The sequence below is a fragment of the Pyxicephalus adspersus genome, chromosome 9 (assembly GCF_032062135.1).
Source record: "Pyxicephalus adspersus chromosome 9, UCB_Pads_2.0, whole genome shotgun sequence".
Lineage (NCBI taxonomy): Eukaryota > Metazoa > Chordata > Amphibia > Anura > Pyxicephalidae > Pyxicephalus > Pyxicephalus adspersus.
In genome coordinates, this window is record NC_092866.1 from 36,564,720 (window position 1) to 36,585,452 (window position 20,733).

The 20,733-nt window shown below is 38.0% G+C and overlaps 1 protein-coding gene across 2 annotated transcripts in view; it reads right to left on the minus strand.

Moving 5' to 3' along the window:
- LOC140337664 (uncharacterized) overlaps positions 1 to 20,516 on the minus strand; it is a 24,935-nt gene extending 4,419 nt beyond the window's left edge. Inside the window, exons 1-10 of one of the 2 annotated variants that reach the window (XM_072421437.1) lie at positions 20,358 to 20,516; positions 10,030 to 10,215; positions 9,006 to 9,096; positions 6,930 to 7,116; positions 6,608 to 6,730; positions 6,202 to 6,389; positions 5,900 to 6,096; positions 4,862 to 4,953; positions 4,134 to 4,188; positions 2,804 to 2,901 (exon numbers count right to left, since the gene is read on the minus strand). In XM_072421437.1, coding sequence (XP_072277538.1) covers positions 2,804 to 2,901; positions 4,134 to 4,188; positions 4,862 to 4,953; positions 5,900 to 6,096; positions 6,202 to 6,389; positions 6,608 to 6,730; positions 6,930 to 7,116; positions 9,006 to 9,096; positions 10,030 to 10,215; positions 20,358 to 20,422 — 1,282 coding nt within the window. In that variant the 5' untranslated portion in view covers positions 20,423 to 20,516. The remainder of the gene's footprint in view (positions 1 to 2,803; positions 2,902 to 4,133; positions 4,189 to 4,861; positions 4,954 to 5,899; positions 6,097 to 6,201; positions 6,390 to 6,607; positions 6,731 to 6,929; positions 7,117 to 9,005; positions 9,097 to 10,029; positions 10,216 to 20,357) is intronic. The other variant, XM_072421438.1, reaches the window with a different exon arrangement.
- Between the last annotated feature and the right edge of the window lie 217 nt (positions 20,517 to 20,733).

Consider the following 20,733-nt stretch of genomic DNA (forward strand, 5'->3'; position numbering starts at 1 on the left):
AAACGCATTTTTCCATTACATAAAGAAAGTCACTCTTTAATATAATGTTAAAAATTTGGAGATGCTTTAATAGCATCATGCACGTGATATCAGATGGGGACAAGACAGACAGTGACCCCCTCTTATCACTGCCCATATTCTATATAAAAACACTGTCTGTGAAGTTTATCCGCAGTATGTAATGTCATCGGCAGCGCAATGTGAGTGTAAAAGCTGCGTGTCATATTCTGCAGCCTAACAACTCGCTTTGTTCAAGCCTTCATATCTCCTAAACCGTTCGTTGTATTAACTTGAAATTTTTAAGGTACACGTGGAGGCATAGGAAACTGAAACTTTAGGTGCAAGTGGAGGACACTTGTAGCTAAACCTTTTTAAAATGTAACTACTATGGCATTATGAGAACATAAATCTCTACCTAGCAAAATGTACTGCCTGCTCTGTTACACATATCTGTCTGCATCCCTACTTCAAACCTCAATTTCTCCAGAATTAGGAGGTGAAGGGAAACAAAAATATAGGTGGAAGTGGGAGACACGTGTGGCTATCACCTTTCATCACCATGGCATCATTACAACATAAAAAAAAAAAAACTCCATCAAAATGCACTTCCTTGTTACACATGACTGTAATCTTCCAGTACCTCAACCTCAATAAAATTTAGTGGGCAGAGTTCATTTTCTAATGATAAATAATGATAATAAAGTTTTAGGGGATGTTAGTCACAGATGTTCCCCACTTGTACCTATATTTTTGGTTTCTTACACCTCCCCATTCGCCAATTAAAGTTCAGAATGTTAGTTAAGTGGACAGGAATGTGTACCAGGGCAGGGAAGCCCATTTTAATGGGCAGAGTGTTTTATGTTCTAATGATGCTGTAGTAATGAGATTGTAAGGGGAGAATGTGCCCGCCACTTGCACCTAAATTTTCAGTTTTGTAACCCCCACCCTCAGAGAAATTGGGCTTCAAAGAAGAGAAGCAGACAGTAGTTTCATAGGTATAGATTTGTGACAGGTAGGTATATAATTAGGGGCCCACCCCAATGCTCCTTGCTATGTTAGTGGCTCTGGGGTCCCCTAATTGCATTTTCAATTTAGGGCCCTAGTTGCACTTTCCTCTAAAACAGCAACCCCAATGTTCAACTTTCATACCTGTTTATATTTTTGACCCCCATACCTTAAAACCTTGAAAGTGTCGTAACTAGTATCTATGATGGTCCTCTGTGCACCCTGAAAATTACAGGTCATTGTGACATACAGTTTAGGAGATATAGAGGTTTGTACACAGAGAGTAGTGAGGATGCAGAATGACATGCAGACTTCACACACAGCTCTAGCAGTGGATACATTTCACCGGCATTTTTTTTTTTTTTTTTTTTTTTAGAAATCCCAGCTTGTGCTATGAGATGGGGGCGGGGATGCCTGTGTCTCATTCACATGAAGGCTGAACTGTGTGTGCTCACCTCTCATCCCAGCAGCAATCCTCTGAACAGATGACACAGAGCACAGATGGCTCAGGGTAGTCTCAGTGAGATCTCTGCACAGGATGAGAGCTGCCGAGGAGAGGTGGGCAGGGTATTCACAGCAGCCAGGCGGAGCAACTGGCTAAAACCCTCTGGGGAGAACTAGGAAGTAGCCAAATATTACTTAACAGATTTGTAACAAATAAATGTAATACAGCTCAGAAACAGCTGTAATCCAGCAACTGTAAACAATTCATTGTTCAGTTCAATAAAGCAGTGAATCTGACTTTCACCAAAACATTCCCTGGTGGAGAATGTTTTGGAGAAAAGGGGCTAAAATATATCAGTGCTTCAAAAACTCACATTGGCAAGTTATCTAAGAAGAATAATATGGGGGTAAAAAAATCTAACATGTTGAAGGTTTGCAAGTAAATGCAGCTGTGACAAGAGTGTTGTTGCAGTTCAGGTTCACTGTAAACTCTCAGAAGCTTTGTGGGTATATTTCAACATGATATGGTTACTTTAACTAAATTTGCAATTATCTCATTTACAGCACATTTTTTTCTAATGTGATGCAAATAAACTGAAAGCGGACAAGTGATAGAAATGAATGTATCAGACAATATATAGGATGTTTGGTATTATTATTATTACACAGTATTTTTATAGCGCCATCATATTACGCAGCGCTGTACAAAGTCCATAGTTGTGTCACTAACTGTCCCTCAAAGGAGCTCACAATCTAATGTTCCTACCATAGTCATATGTCATCAATGTAGTCGAAGGTGAATTTTTTTGGGGGGAAAGCCAATAACCTCATTGCATGTTTTTGGGATGTGGGAGGAAACCAGAGTACCCGGAGGAAACCCACGCAGACACAGGGAGAGCCTGCAAACTCCATGCAGATAGTGTCCTGGCTGAGATTCGAACCTGTGACCCAGCGCTGCAAAGACTGGAGCGCCAACTCCTGAGCCATTTGTTACTTGGGAAGCTATCCTTCTGTTACCTTGCTGAAACTATTTGGAAAAAGGGCCTAACTTTAGAGTAAGTCATGACAACTTCAATTCAGAGGACCAATGAGAATTTCTCCATGACTAAATTGCAGACTCTCATCAGGCAGGTAAATAGCAGTTGGTGGTCCTTATGCCTGAAGTCAAGTGTCCACCAAAATGAAGGCATACAGAGATTTTTCTTCTAACTAACAAGAACTGTATCTGATCTTACCAGTAGGTAACAATCTTACTTTTAAAAGCCTAAAATGACTCACAGGTTCACTCATGCCTATTAGTAGCCAGAGCTTAAAACTGTAAAACCGGTTGAGAAAAAAAAAGTCACATTTTTACCTGTGTTGAAAAAATGGGTGTCACTTAAAGCCTGATTCCCATCATAGCCTCCATGGATTAGGAAAGAAGTATCAGAGATGGTGGCAGCTGAATGCCAGCTGAAAAAAAAAAAAAAAAAAAAAAAAAAAAACTGTTACCAGTGTATAAGAAACATTTTAGGAATAAAGTAACTATAAAAATAAAACATCAATAAACATAACACTGTCTGTTTAAAACCTACATGCTGACATTTATTAGTGCAAAGTTCTGTTATCAGTTCTGGCATAAGAATTATTAGAAGAAAAGTTTGCAGTATTTTTATTCTGGTGACCCTGGGACAATTGGGCCTTTGCAGTAATTGTTAAACATTTGAAAAACTTAACCCCCCCAGCGGTATTCCCGAGTGTGGATTTTCCAGACAAAAAGCGGTATTCCCGAGTCACACTCAGGGTAGCTTTTAACTAAAAAAAAACAAAAAAACACTTACCTTGTTCCATCGCTGTCCCCTGGCGCCTGCTGGTCCCTGCAGGTTCTGGGTACACATCCTTCCTCCTCAATCTCCAGCCAGCGAATGCAGCGACGATCCCTGGGGTTTCCCGGTGATGTTGATGCATGCGTCGGTGTGTGTGTGGAGGGGGGGAGGATTGGTGGGAAATTCAAATAATTTTGTAATGGATTCAATACAAAAAAGCTGTACTGAGTCCAATACAAAGAAATATTTATATATATATATATATATATATATATATATATATATATATAATTATGGTACTGTACAGTTTTAAATATTTAAAATATGTTAAAAAAAATATTTAAACAGATTTTTGTGTTTTGTTATTTAAAGTTTATTATTAACTTTATTAAAAATTGGTGAGTTATGTCTAAGAATTATAGTCTACAATGAAAACCAAATTTCGATGCAAAAAATTGTACCGCTTTTTGCATGTAAATTTTGCCGGAATTAGACTGCTGGGGAGGTTAAAGTGAAACTAAACTAAAAAAAAAAAAAAAAATTATTAACACATTTTTCTTTAGTCCCACAGGGCAGTCCTCGGGGGGTGTCCTGCATTGGGTCCCGCGTCGTCCCAGCATATATCCTGGAGCTGCCATCTTCTCTTCTTCTAAAAAGGGTCTATCCTTTTATGTAAATTGAAAATTTTGAGTTTAGGTACGCTTTAACATATACATAGTATTCAATTCATTTAAAAGACAAGCAGCGGAAAAACGAAAGCAGCTGGTTTTAAATACCCATATATTTGTATACCTACAATTCAATAAGAATGCACATGCTCCAGTAGAAGAGGCCTACTGGGACAAATAAGGCTGGGCAGTATTACAAAGTTGTGCTTACCAACGAGGGCTGGGGGAACTCCCATTCACCTCTACCGGAGAAAACTCCATAAGTCCTAGACCAAAAATAAAAAAAATGTTAGAAGCCTGAGTAAGACAAAACCACAAAAATCAAACATTTAAAAATATTCAGGCCAAAAAAAAAAAAAGTTTGAGGTTTGCACCTGATTGAATAATTGTATGTTAGTGAATGAAGATGTGCTAAATGAAATTGCTTTTCAAAACAAAAATTCACTAAGCTATACAAATTGTGCCTAATTCATTGACCTGTGAGAACAGACTGTTGTAAACTGCCTTGCCTCTGCAACACTTGTAGAATTATAAAAAAACAGACCATAATTATCAAATTTTTTTAGTCTAGTTGTAGATCAGAAATGACACAACTCTTCATATTGTGTGAACGTTGTTTATTGACTCTTGTGCCATTTTTGTTCCTCTGGTTTCCTCCGGGTACTCCGGTTTCCTCCCACATCCCAAAAACATGCAGTGAGGTTAATTGGCTTCTCCCTAACAATTGACCTTAGACCACATTAATGACATAGGACTATGATAGGGACATTAGATTGTGAGCTCCTTTGAGGGACAGTTAGTGACACGACTATGGACTATGTACAGCGCTGCGTAATATGATGGCGCTATATAAATACTGTGAAATAGTAATAATAATAATAATAATAATACTTATGTGTAAATGTCAGCCAGTCTGGAATACATTCAACTCTCACTTACCCAGATCAAGCAGAAAGAGATCATTATAACACAGTGGTGTGTCCCAACCTCCAAATATGTAAAGCTCCTTGTTTAGTAAGCTGGCAGTGTGCCTAAACAGAAGGCAATAGATCAGTTATAAAGTAATCACAGCCTAAAATACAATTAAACATAGCAAGAAAAACAAATGACAATGAGAGTTCATTAATTCTTAGCAGCTAAAGGTTTGCAGGGGATACTTGGCATTGTTCACTGCAATTAGCTGAACATTTGAGCTGCATACTCATTCTGGGTCAGCAATTAGAAAGGCATTCAAGGCAGAGGATCAGAACACCAACCATTCAAACTATACACTTTTTTTAACTAGGTCAGAAATGGCAGCTTACATATTCTCTCAGTATCTGTTTTTTTTTTTTTTGTTTTTTTTTAAACATTGCTGGTATACAAACTCAAGCTTGTATTAACAAGGCTGAAGCTGATCAACTATATTGCTATTTTTTATCTCTTACTACTGAATGATCTGATTCTAATTGTCAATCCTACAGATACAGAAATGTTATGAATGGGGCGACTGGAAACAAGCATTTTAATCGCTTAGTAAGGGGAGATAGTGTTGCTCATGTAATTTGAGACTCATACATGTGATATGAGCATTTATTTACATAATCAAGCTGGTTAGGTAGGGCACATCAAAACTGCTCATGAACAGACTTGGAGATTGGACAGTATTCTAAAGAATCTCTGCAACCAACAAAGGAATTTTACTCATTAACCAAATGCATGTGCCTTGTTCCCTGCACAAACTTCCTTTTTTTTTTAAAGGAGAAGTAAATGCAATGGTCCAGGTCATGTTTTCAGTATATTTAGTGGAAAGAAAATCCTTTCACAGATGGACCTTTCTCTAACATTTAATTAACCTCTATTTTGTATAAAAAGCAATTAATCATGCCATTTCACAGAGTCCTTTCTTGACCACCCAATCACATACGGTTTCGCAGGAGACAGCTACCCTTCCTAGGTCAGAACGCACATGAACTGTTTGCTGCAGAATAGTCTTACCCTGAACGAGCCAAAGGCTTTTTCCCTAAAACAATGGGCTGGTACCAAATTTCATGTTGAGGATCAAAGATGTATACTGAATCACTGCAACCATCTGGTTCTGGGTTCGGACGAGGGAATACCCCACCATATACAAATAATTCTCCCAAAAAAAGGGAACAAGAATGATAAGAGAGAGGAGGAACTTTCCCCTGGGCCTATAAAAAAAAAAAAGAACAAAAATGCAATATTTATTCAGTTTAAAATTCAAGACAATAACAAGGACAGTTGAAAGCAATGATATCAGAAACACATTTACTAACCTCAACACTCCTCCATCTCCAGGCCTCTGCATCCAAAATATGAACATCATTAAACCACTTCTTGTTTTTGGAACCTCCAAACACATAAATCCGACGGCTTTCTGGATCAAAGACTGTGGTGTGACCTGTTCGAGCTTCTGGAGTGGAACCATCAGCCACTGCTTCCACAGGGGACCATGTGTCATTCTCTAAAATATTAGGAATAATATATCAGACACAATCAATCTAAACACCTGTTTGGAACAACTAATATATCAAGTAATAAATAATTTCACTCCAATTAAAAAATATAAAAACACACCACTATCGCTAAATCTTTATAGCTGCAACAACAAGGAGCAAAGCCAGACAAATTACTTTAATCCTGTTACAGTACATGTAGTCACAAAATCCTGATTATGTTTACTTGTGTTAAGCTTCCACATGGAATCCTTACAGAACTGCATGCGTGTGCCTTGACCCCCAATGAGTATCACTGATTCAGAGTCAGCAGCACATAATGCATGACCCCAACGACCTGACGGGACACCTGAATGTAAAAATACAAAGGCGATTTAGAAAAGTTCTGTTAATCCCCAAAATTTAGTTTATGAAGGCTAAAAGGAAAACAGGGAAACTCAGTATATGTGTAAATATATAGGGTATATATATATATATATATATATATATATATATATATTATTATTATTATTATTATTATTATTATTAATAAAAAGTCCCTTACTTACCTGAAATGCCACTAGTTGTTTTTGCAGAAGCAACTAGCTTGGTAAATGATGTACCTTTGCCATTCTTATTCTTCTGCTTTGCCGTATCACACTTCATCTCTTTGTTAGGACAAATGTTCTCCTCTTTGTCCTTCAATCGTTTTCTCTTCCTGCTTTCCTGGTTTGGTCTATTGTTCATAAAGTGTGCCTAAAGCCAAGAACAAAGGTTAAATATAATACAAATTAACAGTCCTAAAACTTGGGGGCTGCATTATCCCCTGGGTAATCCAGTATATGTCACACTTTGTATCTACACTTATTCCTCCGTTTTATCTATAATGTTAGTAATGTTTGTTTTTTTTCAAAATTCACTAATACTTACTGTCCTAGGTGGACAGTGTCTACTCTCTAAGCTATGGAGGAGCAGAACAGTTATTCTAGGATAAGAAGTGTCAGTCACTAGTATCAGATACATACAGAAGAGTTGTACATGAAGGTAGCTACTGAAAAAGGGCACAGTTCTTTAATTTTTAATTGGAGCATTAAGTGATTCTAACTAAATATTTTTGAATACTTTATTAAAATAAAGCAAGCAATATTTACAGAAAAAAATAAAACAGACAGGTGCAAAACCCTTATGTTCAAGGCAACTTAGTTCTCTATGCAAAGGAGTGTGTCTGTAGAGGTGTTTGGAATGTTTTATAATGTCCAACAGGCACACCATTCATGCTTAATATTCTGGTTAAATCCACTTTCTTTGGGCAAGACCTTACAACTTGTAAAAAGGCATGATTTCTCGGAATTAAATTATGGACCTAGTTAGTGTTTTTCCTAGTTAGTCTTTGGGTTTAGGGCAAGCTTTCTAAATGATTTCAAAGTGTGTGAATATAGAATCAGAAAAAGATTGAACAAATTTAATTTACATTGAAGATAAGCTTCAGAAAATCCTAAATGCCTAAGAAATTCCTTTGAAGTCCAGAATTTAGGATAAGGGAAAAGACCAGGCCATGTCCTGTGGACTGACAAATAAAATATAAAATTGCTTTGGCAGACTAATAGTAGTGGTGCAAACCAAGGACCACATTTTAGAAGAAATTTTTGCCAACTGTGAAGGCATTTTACAAATAGTAGGATACCTTTCCCCGTAATTCCTCCCTTTTTCACTTAGGTTCTTCATTTCAAATATCCATACGTTTATTATGCCTATATGTCTATTAATATACTATTGCCCTTTCTTTGTTATTTTATTGAATGCAAGTTCTTATTTTTGGCTTTTGTCATCACCTTTGTTTTGTGGTATGGTATGGTCTGGTCTGGGGTTTCTTAGCAGCTTTAGGTTAATGGGCAGCTTGCAGTCACTGAGCCACTATGAATTCTGTATCATATGAAAGTGTGTGGCTATCTGTTGAATAGTGGAAAATGAATTGAAAAACTTTCTTCAAAAAGTAATAACTCGAAGCACACTAGCAAATTTACCAAAGAATGACCCACAATAAAAAAGACCATTATGGGCTGGTTAATTTAAAGTTCCAATTTGAATACAAATAAATTGTATGGAGGCATGTAAAATGGCAGTTAATGTATAAAAATCCTCAATAATCCTCCAACTGAAGACATTTTGCATGGAGGAGGGGTCAAAAACATCACAATGTTGATGTCAGAGAATAAAGTATATCATATCATACTCGTAATATCTGTAGGCATTTTGTAAAGAGAAATGCATGTCTTATCCAAATTCACTTACCTTTTAAGCTGTTTGCCCATCTTGTGAGATGCACATATGCTTAATGAACAAGTTCTATTTGTAATAAAAACGCCCAACCTGTTTTGGTACCCCTCACCCATGGTAGCTGTCAAAAATAAATTCAGTGCTGACATTTATTTCTTGCGTGCTGTATATGTGAAACAGCAAGCAGCTTGCAATGTACAGTATATTGCAGCAAAATATTGCATGTTAATTCAACAAACTACCCAGAAGACAAAATAGTTTGAACAAGCACAGTACAGAAATGCCTGAAGAAAAACTGAAGAATTAAGTCTGCCTGAATACATAAACATGTATAACATAACATGGTGTTTATCCATTCATGTTCTTACCTTCCCTTTCAAAAGTATGGTGACATGCAGATTGGAGTCCTCCAACATACACTTTAGATCATTACTGGAATTGCAATCCCAGATGAAACACCTGCAGTATAAAATACAGTTATCAGGATAATGGATAACAGAGATACCTTCCAGGACAGCACTGGAAACAGTGGCTTCACCTAAACAAATAGAAAAGTGATGTACCACCAATAAAAAAGGACCATACTATCTATTCGCTTTAAGTTTTAAAAAAGAACCAAAGAGGCAGCAGTAACAAACTAAACCAAATGCAAACAAAATAAAACTAAGAGTGATATTAGTGATGAAAATAATGAGAAATTATTTGGCATAGATTTACAAGACTTTATCATCAATAGAATGTAAATTCCAGTAAACCTCCATGGAGGTTGCAGTTCATTCAGTGAACACATTGGCTATATAGAAATAATTAGGCTGCACTGCGTTAACAATGTAAAAGCTCCATCCAGTGTCTTTGGTAGAATTCTAATTCGGGATTCAAATTTTACAGGACTAACAACTTTTTTTCTCCCAAGAACTGAGATCCTGTGAAGCTCATTTCTACAAAAACAGTAAAGAACTTCCAGTGCACAAAAGCCAGTATAGGGAATTGTGGTATATTAGTTTGTTACTGGTTATTGTATAAAACGTACCTACCACAATATTCACATAAGTAAATGCCAAGGTTTTCATAACTAATAAAAGCTTAGTTAGCACACCTTTCTGTGTGCACTGGTTAACATGTTTTCCTATTTAGTAATTAACAATAGCCAACCATAAAATATAATTTCACAGAATGCATATTTGTATTTTTTAACGAATGCCTTTTTTCAAGAGAAACTGCTGATGTGAAAGAACAGCAAACATTGCTAAAAATGAAAAAACAGGAAAGGCTAATGTAAGAAAAAAAAAATAGGTGCACAACTACTGTACTAAACAAACTGACATCAAACAGCAACGATATAGGAGAAAAAAAAACAGGTCACTGGAAATGGTCAATTTGTGTAAACCTTACCTAGATTCATTGGACAGTGTTCCTAAACTGATCTTTGTACCTCCAGATGATTCAAGATGGACCTCTAAATTACAGTCATTGGACAATCCAGACCAATCCCCAACACTAAACAGCAAAAGTTGGGAACAAGTAGGAAGTAGCACTGGAGCAGAAAGCTGCAAGGCTTCTTGAGAAGCAGATGGTAGCCTGAAGAAAAAGACAGAAACAAAACAGTAATCCATGAAAAATAATAGTTATTCATATGTTATATCAATAAGGCCTGCTTGAAATAGCACACTTGGTACAGGATTGCAATTTGCACAGGAACCTGTATTTAGAACACAACACAACTCGAAAGGTGCAAAAATCCTTATTTGACTTACCTTATGAATTAAACATAGCCTCCCTACTGAGATCTACATTTTGCCCAATATTCTGAGGTCTAAGAGTTCCAAAAACTTCAAAAACAGGAAAAGACCAGGTGAAGAAGTCAGGGAAAGGAGTGGGACTGTAGGCGATTGTTGTCTGTTGCAAATGCTAGAGCTGTACAGTTAAATAAGATGTAACAAAATATACATGGCCCTTAGAGCCCAAAGAACAAAGGAGCACCTAGGTCACTAACTCTAAACAATCTACCATGGAGAATTAAAATGGCAATGTCCTAAACTTGTAGTCATGACCTTGTGGTAGGACTCCTCCAAGTTATCTTCAAGTCCCCCTAAATGCGAACTTGTCATTGGTTGAGAGTGATCAAGTTACTAAAAAAGGATTAAACTGCAGCAATCCCTGGGTTCTTTGCACATATATAATTATATCCTGTATAAGGACCCTGCACTCTATGACAGCCCCTGAAACTGTGTGCCTACTTTATGCAAATCATGAGATGTTCTGTTCACTATATAATTCAAGTTGCACCCTAGCGCGGTTTATAGTTGCATGTTGAATGTGGAGGCATTACATAGTTACATTACACATAAAATTTTGAAGTTTGTAACAGCATTAGAAGGGCTTTTCAAACTGGACCGTTCTCTTACAATAAAGCAATCTGCTGGTGACTTCCTCTTCTATTTTCATTAGAATTAGAAGTCAGGCATCTAAAGGCAGCATGTGTAGGTGCTCTAATTGTAAGCCTTCACTAATGTCACTAAGCGCCACAATCTTCTCCTCTTCTTCCTGGTTCTTCATCCTACATAACCCGACCAAGGCGTGAGATCGGGTGATATAGGAGGGGAAAAAACTAGCCCATCTCACTGCGCATGCGTGACATGGGCAAATTTTTCTCTTTGCGCGGAAAGGCTCCTTCTGCGCATGCCGAGATGCTCCGGAGCACCTAAGGAGCTTTGCCCCCCCCCCCATTAAAAATTAGGGGGCGCTGCTGCTGCTGCAAAAAAAGGGTGTTGCACTTAGGCCTAGTCTACACGGACTGTTTCCCCAGCGTTTATCCTGAGGCTTTTAAAGCCCATGTTTGAAGACCCCATGCATTCCAAAGGGCTAATCTACACCACGTTTCCTTCAGGCACGCTTTTGAGCGTTATCTTAAACGTTGCTTGCAACGTTTAAAAAATTTAAACGCTGGATAAACACGAGTAAACGCATGAAAACGCTTCCATTGAACTCAATGGAGGCTTTTTCAAGCGTTTTTAAGCTTTTATGAAAGCTTCTATTGAAAACAATGGGGGCTTTTATAAACGTTTTTAGCAGGACTTCAGACTCTGGAAGCCCCCTTTAATAAGGAGACTCCCAGATCTCCACCACCCCACACTGGGGAAGGAGTTTGAAGCTCAACCTGGATAAAACAGAACTCATCATCATCCTCCCTCAAATTCCAAATCTCTATCTGACATATATCTGTTAACAACACTGTTATTCGACCCTCCCCTCAGGCATGTTGTCTTGGCGTCACCTTTGACTCTGGCCTCCCATTTACCCCCCATATTCAGAACATTTCCAGGTTCTGTCACTTTCACCTTCACCTTCACAACATCTCCAAAATCCACCCCTACTTGTCCCGAGACCACCAAATTCCTTGTACATGCTCTTATCTCTCGTCTTGACTACTGTAACCTCCTCCTCTCTGGTATTCCACAATTATTTTGTATTGGATTGGATACAGGAGTTTGTATTCAATCCAATACAAAATGAATGAATGAGTTTGAATTTGATTTTCCCGCACACGTGCCGACGTCATCACGCATGCAGACAGAAGCCGGCCGGCTTTTTTTTCCTCCGCCGGCCGGCATCTTACCGGTCCCGCTGGTATAGGAGAAGGCACCCGATGCTGGAGAGGGAGATCGACGCTGGAGGATGACGCTGGAACACGGACACGACGCTGGATGAGCACAGCGGGACCAGGTAAGTGGGGATTTTAATATAGTGAGAAAAGTTCGGGGTTAACGATAATTGCAATAGCACGGAAAAGTTCGGGCTTAACGGTTGGGAGGTTAAATCAAAGAAAATGCTATTTAGTATAACATATTTTATATTTATATTTTAGTGAAAGCGGCATCCTATTCACAATGGCAAAAAGTCTGTCAACAAAAACGACAAAGTCTGCCGTTTATGAGTACTTTTACATTATCAAGTGATTGGAAACATTACGTGTGCCAATGTATTCTTGAAGATGATGGTGAAAAACAATGCGATGCAAAAATTAGCAATTTCAATGGGTCTAACAAAAATGCACCTACAAGAGCATCAAATTTGAAAAGACACTTGCAGAGTTTTCATCCTAAGTGTTAGAAGTTGTGAATGAGAAATATATCAATGAAAATATTCCATCTACTTCTGGGATACAAAATGTTCAGAAATCCACTGGAGACCAAACGCAACTAGGAAGATTTATATCTGACAAAGTTACCATTACAATGACACCAGAAAAATCACAAAAACCACATTATTGAAATGGTAGTAAAGAATAGTGTACCACTATCCCTCTTTTCACAGCCAGCCTTTTTAGGCCTAAATGGAAAAATGGCTAAAAAACTTGGTATTTCTCTGGAAAGAGAAAGTATAAGGAAACTTATAATTGAAGATCTACGAAAAGGTCTACAGGGGGTCAGCAAAATTTCATGGCCAACAGGCCATTTCAGGGGTTGGCGGGAGCACACTAGGCCGGACTCCCACTCTAATGGCTCTACCCACCACAAGGGAACGCCCCCTGAAATGAAATCCCTCTCCTCCGTATGCATTGCGGAGGAGAAGGATTTCCTTTCACGGAGCCTTCTCTATTTACCGCAGCGGTGAAAGTATCAACCCCGGCCGCGGTAAATAGCAGAGCAACAGCAAGGGGACGGCACCGGAGCTCAAGTAGTTCCTAACGCCCCCTGGCAGATACTGCTCTGGAGCTGCGGGTTGCCGGCATTAGGCCGGATCGGCCAGGGAGCGTTAGGCCCGGAACGAACTACCGGCTAGGCCGTATCTGGAAAGACCGGCGTTTGCTGACCCCTGTTCTAGAAGATTTGGAAATTAAAAAGGAACAGGTTCTATGTATTGTGACAGATAATGCTTCTAATATGTTGAGCACAATTGAGAAAATGAATAAAGTAGATGAAGAAAGTGACAGATAGATATTAAAGGAAGACAGTTCTGCAAGTAATGGAGAAAGTGAAAGCGAAGAGAAAAGTGACATTTTGGATACCATTGTTGAAGAAGCATATAAGCGTACTATTCAACATATGCGTTGTGCTGTTCATACTCTGCAACTTGCAATAAGCGATGGATTGAAAGATCGTCATGCAGCTACTCTAATTGGCAAATTGAGGCAAGTAACTGTTGCAGCCAGGGCCCCTAAAACAAATGCCATTTTGAAAGGACATGAAGGAAAAGGAGCCATTTTGGATCAAACAACACGCTGGGGAAGCACTTATTTGATGGTTAAGTGTTTGCTTGAACTAAAAGACTTTCTTGAAGAACTGGACAATGAAAATTTTTTATTAACTGAAAGCCACTGCACACAAGTAAAAGCACTGGAAAATCTACTTTCTAACCCCTTTACTGTCACCAAGAGTTTGCAATCTGAAGATTTAACACCTGGTAAATTCTTGAAATGAAAGAGCTTGATATATTGCCTGAACAAAAGTGGATGGTTAATAGTTGATGGCATTGTATCTTCAATGAAGAAAAGATAGAATCTCTTACTGGATAATCAAATTTTGTTAGCCGCTATTTATGTTGATCCAATGAGCCGAATTTTGTTGAGTGATGACCAGACTGATACTGCAAAAAAGGCCCTCTATGATGTAGCAGTTCGCATGAAGGGATTACTACCTGAAACACCACCACTGGATGAAGCTACAAGCACTGGTAACTCAGGGTCATCCTCTTCAAATGAAGAATTAGACTTATTCCTACTTGGACAAAATTAAACTTACAGTAAAGCGACGTTGCATATGCGTGAAAGATAAACAACCAGAAAATGTCCAAATAAAGATATTCCAGCAGGAGTTTTTTAAAGAATTAAAAGAAGTAGAAAAGTATTATCTGGCTGTCACAGTTTACTTACAGACACTCTGCTGTGCTGCTTTCTGCATTTGGTCCTGCTTTACTCCATTTCAAGATTTTGGGAAGGCATCATTCCTCCCCTCCAAATTACCTTACAAACTTCTGATGAATGAATAAACCTTTTTATAGACCCAGCCAGATTAGGCATATATACTTCTATATTAAGCTTTACTCGCAATTTCCACAGCTGTGAATCATACTCTTATACACCATTTTCTTCGTCTTAACCATTCTGATCACTACTCTAGTGACGGATTCATGTACACTTAGACCGTTCAGTACGCTAAAATAACTATCCCTGAGGAAGCCCACCATGGCGAAACGCGCCAGATTAGGATGTCACGAAAAAACTTTTCGTGTGACGTTAAAGACTTCTTATTAGTTGTCTACATGTATAGTATGCTGAACCCCTGTCCTGTGAATGTCTAATAGGACAGTGGGAAATACTGTATCTTCATGTACTACGATTTCTCAATGTAAAAAATTTTGAATACACCCATTTATTTTCAAAGAACTACCCAGAGCCTCAAACCTCTTTCTTTCTCTCTTTTTCTCAAATACAAATAGAAAAGTATGATCGCTCATCGAAACCGACTGTAGAAGAAGCCATCCTTGTTTATCCCGAGATTATTAGTGATGTGGCTAGAACCATAACAGCCGAGCCACCCACCCAAGTCAGTGTTGAAAGACTATTTTCAGCTCTAAAAATAATCATGTCATATTTTAGAGCTTCTATGAAAAAGGATCTGGCAGAAGCAATTTTTTTTCTTAGAACGCTACATTGAGTTAATTTTGGATTACTTTAACAGTTATTCTACTCTACAACTATATTCCAAGTTTAATATTTAAACCGTTTTAGGTTTTCCAGCTTTTGTTTTTGTTCATGTAGTTAAGCTGTGTTTTTGTTTTAAAACTACCAAAGAATGTGGTTCATATTTTTAAACTGGTAAAGTTCCTGTTCCTGATTTGATAAACTTGATAAAAACAATAAATAAAACCTTATTGTTTATATTTTCTTTAAATTTTTTTGTCTTTTGTTTAAACTGGCCAATACAGTAGAGAGTCAGCTTCCTAGCCAGTAGCTCTGTGGTTAAATGGCGTGTATGTTGCCTTCCTTCAATCAACGTGGTAAATACATTAGCATATTACAGGGTTTCTCATTTTATCTTCACACTTTTGCAACCAAACTTCACAACAAAATTTAGACGTCTTAATTATTCATAAATCAATAAATGTTACCCTAAAGTTTTTCTCAGGAAACATTAAATAAAAATATGTAATAATTAGATGATTTAATATTCATTAATTCTTTCTCCTCTTAGGAGATATTTAGGCAGGTTTTTAGGCAAAAAGCTAAACATTTTTGTATAATTTGAGCAATCCTGCACGCTTATTGTTAAAAATACACTATTGATGCTTTCTAATAAAGCACCCAATTAATTAGCCTATCTCTTCTTACTACTTCTTTCCATTTAGAGAACATGTTCTCAACAAGATTAAGAAACGGAGAGTATGGTGGTAAAAATAAGAGTTGGTGTCTCTTACTTTCAACCAAGCTCTTTACCTGGCTAGTTTTATGAAAGGGGACATTACCCATAATTAGGATGGCATGCTGAACACTCTTCACTGAAAACATTCAAAACCTCATCAATAAAATTGAGGAATGCTTCTTGAATAAATGCTTGTGCCTTAAAGTGGAGGGTCCCATTTCTATTCCTCACACAACAAGTTGAATAATTTCTGGAAAGCACTCCAGCCACAACATGCACCGCCCTTTGTCCAATAGGAGATCTTGCCCTTTTGGTTCTCATAGAGATGTTAAAACCTGCTTCATCAAGAAAGTAGATGTTTTTTCCATCTCCCTTAGCAATGAGATCAAGGATTTTGTTAGCATAGCTAAGCCTTTCTTGAAGAGAGTGGGAATCATTGCACCTTGCAGGAATTAAAGAAGTTCTTTTTAATAACCACTGGAATTTATCAATGCATCTATCAATTGTTGGAATCGATACATTAATTCCAAATTTGACAAATAATTGATCCTTTATTTCCCTGAGGCTTATTCCGCAATCTTTGAACATTAACCTGCCTAACTCCTCCTTATGGGCTTCATCCAACTTTGAATTTCTCAGGTCTCCTGTTGGTAATTTTTCCACTCTACCTGAAGATTCAAAAGTCTTAATAATTTTGGGTATGGTTGTACGAAAACAACCCAAAACCATTACTATTTGGTAGGCATCACTTCTATTCAGATATCTTTCCACAACTCTTTGACGCATTACTTAATTCTCTTGCCATAAGGGTAAGTGCAATACTAAATATAAAGCTAATAACTTTGAAGATAAAAATATGAATAATATTGTTATCCTAAAACTTAGTATAAATCCATGAAATAAAGATATTTATTTTTAAATTTATACAAAGTAAAAAACATAATAATTGAGAAATCATCAGTTAATTTTTGTATATTTCTATTAATGTTTCTTGCGAAAAACTTTTATGGTAAAAATATTGTGTTATATTTAATTTTATAATAAATGTATTGATTTATGAATAATTAGGGGGTCTAATTTTTTTGGTTGCAAAAGTGTGACGTTTGAATGCAAAAGCGTGAAGATAAAATGAGAAACCCTGTAATACCAGAGTCAGAGTCGGGGGTACCAGAAACTGAGGAGTCGGAGTCGAAGGATTTATCTACCGACTGCACAGCCCTGGTACAATGACAACAGAAGATGTATTGGAATGCCAATAACAACACAGGTCAACATGTAATTTTTATCAGATAAAATTGTATGGGCTTTGTAGTATTTTTGATGCAGATTTCAAATCTGTGTTTTGTTTTTCTCTAGCACGTTTAGTTTTTGTGATGCAGCTAACTATATACTGAGTGAAATTCATTGTAAATAGCTTTAACATTACAACATTTAACGACAGTTTTCTTTTTTTAAGGTTAGAGACTGCACTAACTGCAACTGATTTCATTCGTCATCATGTCTAGAAATTGCCTTAATGATCCAGTTTCTGTTACATGTATGGATCATTCACGACAAATGCACATTGTCGCCAAATTAACACAGAACCTAAAATGATATACAAATTATATTTCTGCTGTCCACTTGGTGACCAGGATAAATCTTGAACTCAACCTCATCTGTACCATTTGTTCAAACAGACTGCATGACTGGCTAAACCGCCGTAAAGCAGCAATGCCATTTGCAATCCCAATAGTGTGGAAAGAACTGCGAGACCATCTAATCGACTGCTATTTTTGTCGTGTCAACAGAGTGAATTTTCAGATAAAACCAAGCACAAAATTCTACATCCCAGCTTCGATTCTGCAATTAGGCCAGTTCCGGTACCCCCGCATGATGGACTTGCTTCTGTAGAAGGTGATGAGAAATGCACCGGAGTTGCAGCGAGTTACAAACCCGAATCATCTGATCCCAACTACTTGGCTTATGAAGATTCGGAACCAGAAACCTTTACACAAGCAGAAATAATGATCTCATTCGTGATCCAAATCCCTGCTAAGACAAAGCAGAACTTCTTGCTTCTAGGCTTAAACAGAAGCACTTGCTTGCAAAGGGTGTAACTGTAACTCACTACAGAAAATGAAATCATATCTTGACAACGTTCATCACTAGTGATGGCTCACTGTGCTTCTGCCATGATATAAATGCACTCTTTATCAGTTTGTCACAAGAGCATGTTCCATCTGAATGGTGTGTCTTCATTGATTCCTCTAAAAGAAGCTTGAAAGCAGTCTTACTGCATAATGGTAATTCCAAACCAAGTTTACCAATTGCCCGTTCAGTTAACATAAAGAAGTCCTTTGACAACGTGAAGTTACTACTTGAAGCAACCCAGTATAAAACACACCAGTGGAACATCTGTGGGGATCTAATGGTCATTTGCTTGCTGATGGGAATGTAAGGAAGATTCACAAAATATTGCTGTCCATTATGTCAAGCGAGATTGGCTACCAAGAGATACCTACAAGCCCGGAACAAGCAGTGTCAAGTTTCTGCCTCTGGTTGATCTGCATAAAATATTTCTGCCACCTCTTCATATCAAGTTAGGCTTGATGAAGAACCTTGTAAAGGCCATTGGTAAATCAAACTCCATGGGTTTTCAGAACCTTGTTGAGAAGTTTCCAAACATAAGCACTGCAAAAATGAAGAAAGGGATATTTATAGGGCCACAGATCAAGTCTGTTTTGCAGGATGATGTTTTCAAACAATCTCTCAGCAGCTGATCTAGAATCTTGGGATGCATTCAAGTGGCTGTGTGAAAATTTCCTGGGCAACCATAATTCTCCTGCAAGGAAGGAGTTATGAATCTGCTTGATTCATATCAGAAACTGGGTTGTCACATGTCATTAAAAATACGTTTCTTGCACTCACATCTGGAATCCTTCTAGAAAAATCTTGGAAATGGTGAGTGATGAACAAGGAGACCCTTTTCACCAGGACAATCAGTTATTGGAGCACTGCTACCAAGGTTTCTGGAATGAAAGTATGATGGCTGACTACCGCTGGATGCTGTACCGCGACAATCCAGACAAAGAGTACACAAAAAAAAAAATCATACTCTAAGCCAGGGGTGTCAAACTCTGGCCCGCGGGCCAAATCTGGCCCTCATGGTCCTTTTTTTGGCCCCCCAAATAATTCCTAAAATGAACTACATCTGGCCCACCCACGTTACCACCTCACATCATTTTCATCACATTATTTCTGTACACCCATCATGTGACACAAAGCCTAGGCAATGATAACATAGTGCTTGACATTGTGTTTGTTTCAATCTATTTATAGTGTAATATTTAGTGTCAGACAAACTTTATGAGAGATGATGAACAACACACAACCTGCATAGATAGATATAAATGAATATTTTCAACCCTAAAGTGTGTGTAGAGGGGTTTGTTTTTGTTAGTTATGGATGACGTAGTAAACTTTAATTTTTTTTTTAATACATTTTGAATTTGGCCCCCAACTGGGTCTAAGTTTTTAATACACTCAGTGTATTTGAGTTTGATACCCCTGCTCTAAGCATTTCTAAAGAAACAATAGTACCTGACTGACACTGTTCAGTAGATCAGTGTGCCTTATTTTACTTCACACTGAAGATGTATAAGGAAAAATTTGCTGTGGTTTCTGATGATCAAAACTATTTTTTTGTTGACCTGTGTAATGGATGGCACTGTATCACAGAACGTGTGGTGCACAAGTTACCAAGTGGCTGTGGATTTGTACACATTAAAGGGTACCTATCATGGCATTTTTAACTGGGTGGCTATCCCTTCATATAATGCAACTCAAAAAAAATACCACTTTTTTGGACATGCACAGAAGGGGTTGTCCTGGAATGTAAAAACACACACATGCGCAGTGGGTTCAGATTTTTTTTTTTTTTTTTACATTTCCATGAAGGTGTGTCACCAGATTTCACACAGTGCACATATAAGTGACATAGGGAGAAGCTGGTAAGGCACAGAAATCACTGATCTTGGCTTGTGGAAGGATGAAGGGTTTTTCACTGGTAAAGATAAGTGGTATATTTTTTTGTGACTGTTCCACTGCAATGCACATTTTCAGCTGTTTAAAAATAGGACACAGACACCTCCTGTCACACATGTAAACCATATCGTAGTAGAACTTGTAGGTGCCTGCACATTATAGACACGGCAACCAATGCACAGGATGATAAAACCATGATACCCCTATGCTTGTCAGAAATAAATAAAAAACGAGATCAGCTCCAGCGTGACGTCACATGGACGAATTATTCGCAGGCACAGGTGGTATAATTAAAATGCTCATCCCCACCCAGTAACAAGCATCCTTTATTACCATTGTAGTCTGACAGGGGGCTCCCGGGTATTACTCAGCACGTAGAATTCTGGCAGTCCCTCCATGCTTCCCGGTTATTTCCGTCTCTCCCTAAAATGCAGCTTCCCGCCAGACTTCACACTGGCCTCCGAAATCACCCGCTACATAAACCACGCCCATATTGTTCAAACCTCTCCTTGTTTCCGCCCTACTGTCCTATCAGAATCAGTAGAACGGTATCTCACCACACCCCTTGTTTGTACCGCATGGACTGAAGAGCGCGGTTATCTGTTTGCTACGTCAGCTGATCACCGTGTGGTTTGGTAACAGTGTGCATGTTAGAAGGAAATGCTTAAGAGGTGAGTGGGGGCGCCTTGCGAAAGACATACAGAGTTCT